Below are 4,648 nucleotides of genomic sequence, written 5' to 3' on the forward strand. Positions count from 1 at the left end.
CTAGATTTCCAACATATGAAACATTTTACAAGAGTGCTAAGGTGGAACTACCCCGGGCAAATCCTGGTTTGCTTTTCCCTGTCTGCGCCGTAGTCCAAGCAAACAAGGAAAAATTTGAAAAACACAGCGACAAGGTGGATAAGGCGTTCGATCAGCTGCAACAGTAAGGGCCATCCGAAAACACATGGACCGCTTTTGCACCTGAAATTGAAGTGGATCGTTTAGAATGCGTTGCAGAATGACAAGACATCAATCCGGATGATGAGGATGTACAAGATGATGTCCCAGAATTTCATTTTCTTGAACATGGAGACGGAGTCGTGCCACAAATTGAGGCACCGCAGATGAGCATCGAATTTGTTAGGAAGATGTTCAGAAGTCTAAACGAGACGCAGGCAGCCATATTCTACACGGTCTGCCACTGGTGTCAGAAGCGTGTCTGGGGTCATAATCCAGAACAGTTTTTCTATTTCGTGTCAGGTGGTGCTGGTTGTGGCAAATCACACGTCATAAAGTGCATATACACAGAAGCGACCAAGATTCTACGACAACTGCCTCGATTGCGGGAGGAAGGAGATCTGTCTGTGCTTACGGTCCACTTGAGTGCGTTTACCGGAACCGGAGCATTTAACATTTCAGGTAAAACTTTGCATTCCATCTTAAAGCTTCCGAGGAATCTGAAGCCACCGTATCAAGGACTTGGAAATGCTTTGGATGAGCTTCGAGCAACACTACTCGACGTGGAGATTCTTATCATCGATGTGTCCATGATTTCAAAGGATCTTTTTGCCTACATAAACTGGAGATTTCAGCAAATCAAAGGCAGCAAGAAACCATTCGGGGGAATCTCTGTCCTCGCCGTGGGCGACTTTTATCAACTGCCACCTCTGAGTAAAGCCAAACCACTCTGCGTGTATGAAGAGGATGTCCTGGACTTCTTGAAAGATCATTTCCAAATAATTACCCTCACCAAGATCATGCGTCAGAAAGAAGACCTGGCTTTTACCCAACTTTTAAACCATCTACGGGTGAAGAAGAAGCCAAAGATGATATAACTTTGCTGCTCCAGGCAGTGAAGGACCCTAAAGACTGCCCGTGTGATGCACTGCACATATTTGCCACCAACAAGGAAGTTCATGAACACAACACTAAAACAATCCATGATCTCCACACTAAAACAATCCATGCTCTCCACACTGACATCATTACCACCGATGCAGAAAACTACAGGAAAGACCCAAGAACAGGAGGAATGAAGAGACAAAAGAAGCCCATCACCAGAAAAAAGGACGACTTGCCCGACACCATACAAATTGCGTTGGGAGTACGCATAATAGTGACTAGGAATCTGGACGTTGAAGACGGATTGGTCAATGGGTGTTTTGGAAAAATTTCTTACATTGTCAAGAAGACAAAAGACGGACTCGACACCGTGCAAATGCTAGGACTTCAGCTCGTCAATCCCAATGCAGGCAGGAAAAACCACAGAAGGGTTCAAGGTTAAGAGGACGACTTGGTTTACATCAATAGATCCGAAGAACCTTATAGAAAAGGAGCAGTTCGTCGACAATTTCCCATCAAACTAGCCTATGCCTCCACAGCTCACAAAGTTCAAGGCATAACAATGGAGAATGCCATGGTGTCACTGAAGAAGATTTTCGAGCCCGGAATGGCCTACGTTGCCCTCAAAAGAACAACCTCGCTTTGTGGATTGCACATCACAGACTTCGATGAGAAGAAGATCTATGCTGATCCTACAGTCACAGCCTCGTTGGAAAATATGACAAGAGCTGCTTGGCTAAAATTAAACCACTGGCCCGTTAAAAATGGGCTTTAACCATATATACAAGTAGATCTCAATAAATGATTAATTCAAACCAATGTATACTTTCTAGATTTCTTGACATTGTAATGTTATTATTTATTTATTCATTTATCTTGAAAAATTGTATTGTCCATTCACAGATGGTACTTTAAGATAGTAGGAGGGTCATTTAAACGCTTAAAATAAAACATATTACCATATAATCAGAAATCATAAACATTAGTTCACAAGCAATCAGTTGGCATGGATGTGCGTTAATTCATTGATTTCTCTGAAGTGCAGTTGGGTGGCCTGTAGAATGCGCAACAGCCAATCAAACATCCTGCACTCCTCATAAATACAGGCGGTAATCGCATTTCCCGCACTCTTTTTGAGATGACACCACCACGCGTTTGGATCATTGGTAGCTCTATCATTCGTAGGTTGCATGCTTACATATGTGAGCAGCACCTCGATGAGAACCTTGATCTCCACTGTGAGATTTCTTGGGATGGCAGGGGAGGCAGACTCTGGGAGCAGCTGATTCCAGCTCTGCGTTCTCTTTGGGCCAGAGCACCAGCTCCGGACATCCTGATTATTCACCTGGGTGGGAACAGTTTGTGTCGCTGTAGCCGTGATCGTCTGAGTTTCCTTCGGGAAATTAAGCGTGACCTGGCCACATGCTTCACGATGTTTCCCAGTACCAGGCCGGTCTTTTCTCACATTCTGCCTCGTCTGAATTGGAGAGGTCAGAGAGGTAGAACTGGCTACGGTGTGGAAAAGAGCGGGCGGTGGATAAACTCGAAGGTGGCTGGCTTTTTGGCGGAGAGACAGATGCGCTGCATTCGCCACAGAAACATCTGCCTCTCACACCTGTGCAGAGATGGAGTACACCTGAGCCGAGAACCTGATAACAAAAACACGCCCTGTCACAGAACAGCTATAGTGGCGTAGATCGTAGAGCGTATAATTAGTGATTAAACTCTTGATGCATGCACTCGGACCTGAGTTCGAATCCGTCTTTTGCGAACATATGAGATGTAAAACGTATAAACTAACATGAAGGTCTATAGCGATACAGGAATAAGTGTACTTTTGATTATTTTTTTTTTAAAAACATTCAAACGCGGGAGGACTTGCGCTGGTTTTAGTGCTGCAGATATTTTTGGATCCGTTCAACTCTTAAAATGACATACACGTTGTTTCTTACAAATAATTTTCTTTGTAAAAATATCACAGACAATGATAGGAAATGTTATGCGGAGACAGAGACGATTAAAATACTGCGGATCTATGCATTTGTTCATGTCAAAATTCTATGTACTGGAGGAATACAAATTTGTCAAATGTTTAATTTAGGTTTCCACTCCAATGGTATAAAAACTGATAAAGTCTCCAGCAAGAGTTTCGATTGAATCATTTAGGTTGATTGGATTAGCAATAGGGGAGACTTCCACCTTTTGTCTTTAATGGCTCAGGGATGGCATTTGAATAGTTATGCTGATTCAATTGAATTGGTAATGGCCTCAGAGAGGGTGTGTTTCTATTTCATTTGCATGCTTTTGTTTCAGTTTTCTCCCCCCTCAATGTAAACTCCTCCCCTCTAAATGTATAAATTGTAAGGGAATATTCTCCCTTAGATAGACTTATTTTGAGATGACTACAGCAATGCGATAAAGAACTTCTGCGTGAAAGATACCTCAAAAGTCTCCTGGTCTCCTGAGTTGCTAACTTTATCTTATGACTTTATAATAAATAAAAATGGAACTTTAAATCTAGTCATATATATATAGGCTAGTGTTCACTCAGAACAACATCAACAACCCAGATAGCAAACTGACATTGAATCAACGTGGAAATATGACATCGAAACAACGTTGATCTGACATTGTTTTGCTCATCGAATTAACGTTGAACCAACGTCAGACGCGTCATTCTTTCAAAACTAACGGAAAATCAACTTGAAATCAACGCGTTGTTTCAACGTTATGAAAGCAAACCAATTTTCGATTTTCATTTAGCTTTGAAGAATGCCGCGTCTGACGTTGGTTCAACGTTAATTCGATGAGCAAAATCAACGTTGTTTCAATGTCATGAGAGACGTCGTTTCCACGTTGATTCAATGTCAGTTTGCTGTCTGGGAACCGTTTAGAGCCACCTGTATTGCAACATATGGAAGCCATATCCACAATATCTTACAGACATGATTGTTGGCTCAGTTTGTGAGATTATATCTTTCGATCATTTTTATTTTTAATATTTTTTTTTAGCGGCCACTATTTGAATGGTGATAGATGACTGACTCGTGACAGGACGCTTGAGACTGAGACAGAGCGCGCGCACACTATCACTATTCAAACTGCCTCCCTCCATGGCGCATATTAATAATAAAAAAAAAAATAATAAAATGTAGCCGCCCTTTCTCAAAACCCATTTTCCCTTTTCTGACAAAATGTATAGGAATATATGCTTTATTTGATGACATTGTGTGTATTTTCACAAACGTGCGATAGCCATATCATCGCAAAGGATTTTAGAAGTTGACCAACATTTTTTACACAGGGTAGCAAAAGAACTAAAGCCCCGCCTCACCCAGATCGGATACCGGACCTAATTGAAACACTAATGCATGAATATTTCAAGCAGGTCCAGTCCCAGAACTGGGTTAGGCGGGGCTTTAGTTCTTTGCATTAGTAGTCTAGGTAGAATAAAACGCGCTCCCTAACTGAGTTTCAAAGGGAAAAGCACTAGCTACGTTTTTCTCAAATGTGATGAGTGACACCTTTGAACACGAATCCCAGGAAGAGCCTGTGATGAGAGCTATCTGAATGTGTAAGGATGCGA

At 42.0% G+C, this 4,648-nt stretch overlaps 1 protein-coding gene across 1 annotated transcript; it reads left to right on the plus strand.

Annotated features, from left to right (window-relative positions):
* Positions 1-368: 368 nt before the first annotated feature.
* LOC148997136 (ATP-dependent DNA helicase PIF7-like) lies at positions 369-1,504 on the plus strand. The gene is made up of 2 exons (XM_089119442.1): positions 369-1,028; positions 1,070-1,504. Exons 1-2 carry the CDS (start codon positions 369-371, stop codon positions 1,502-1,504), a joined length of 1,095 nt encoding a protein of 364 aa, XP_088975568.1.
* The last annotated feature ends 3,144 nt before the right edge of the window (positions 1,505-4,648 follow it).

The sequence above is a fragment of the Pimephales promelas genome, chromosome 2, assembly GCF_988280905.1.
Source record: "Pimephales promelas chromosome 2, fPimPro1.hap1.1, whole genome shotgun sequence".
Taxonomy (NCBI): domain Eukaryota; kingdom Metazoa; phylum Chordata; class Actinopteri; order Cypriniformes; family Leuciscidae; genus Pimephales; species Pimephales promelas.

Coding starts and splice junctions, on each gene's coding strand:
- LOC148997136 (XM_089119442.1), top strand. CDS start 369: ATGTTCAGAAGTCTAAACGAGACGCAGGCAGCCATATTCTACACGGTC. Junction 1,029..1,069: donor AACTTTTAAACCATCTACGG/GTGAAGAAGAAG, acceptor TTGCTGCTCCAG/GCAGTGAAGGACCCTAAAGA.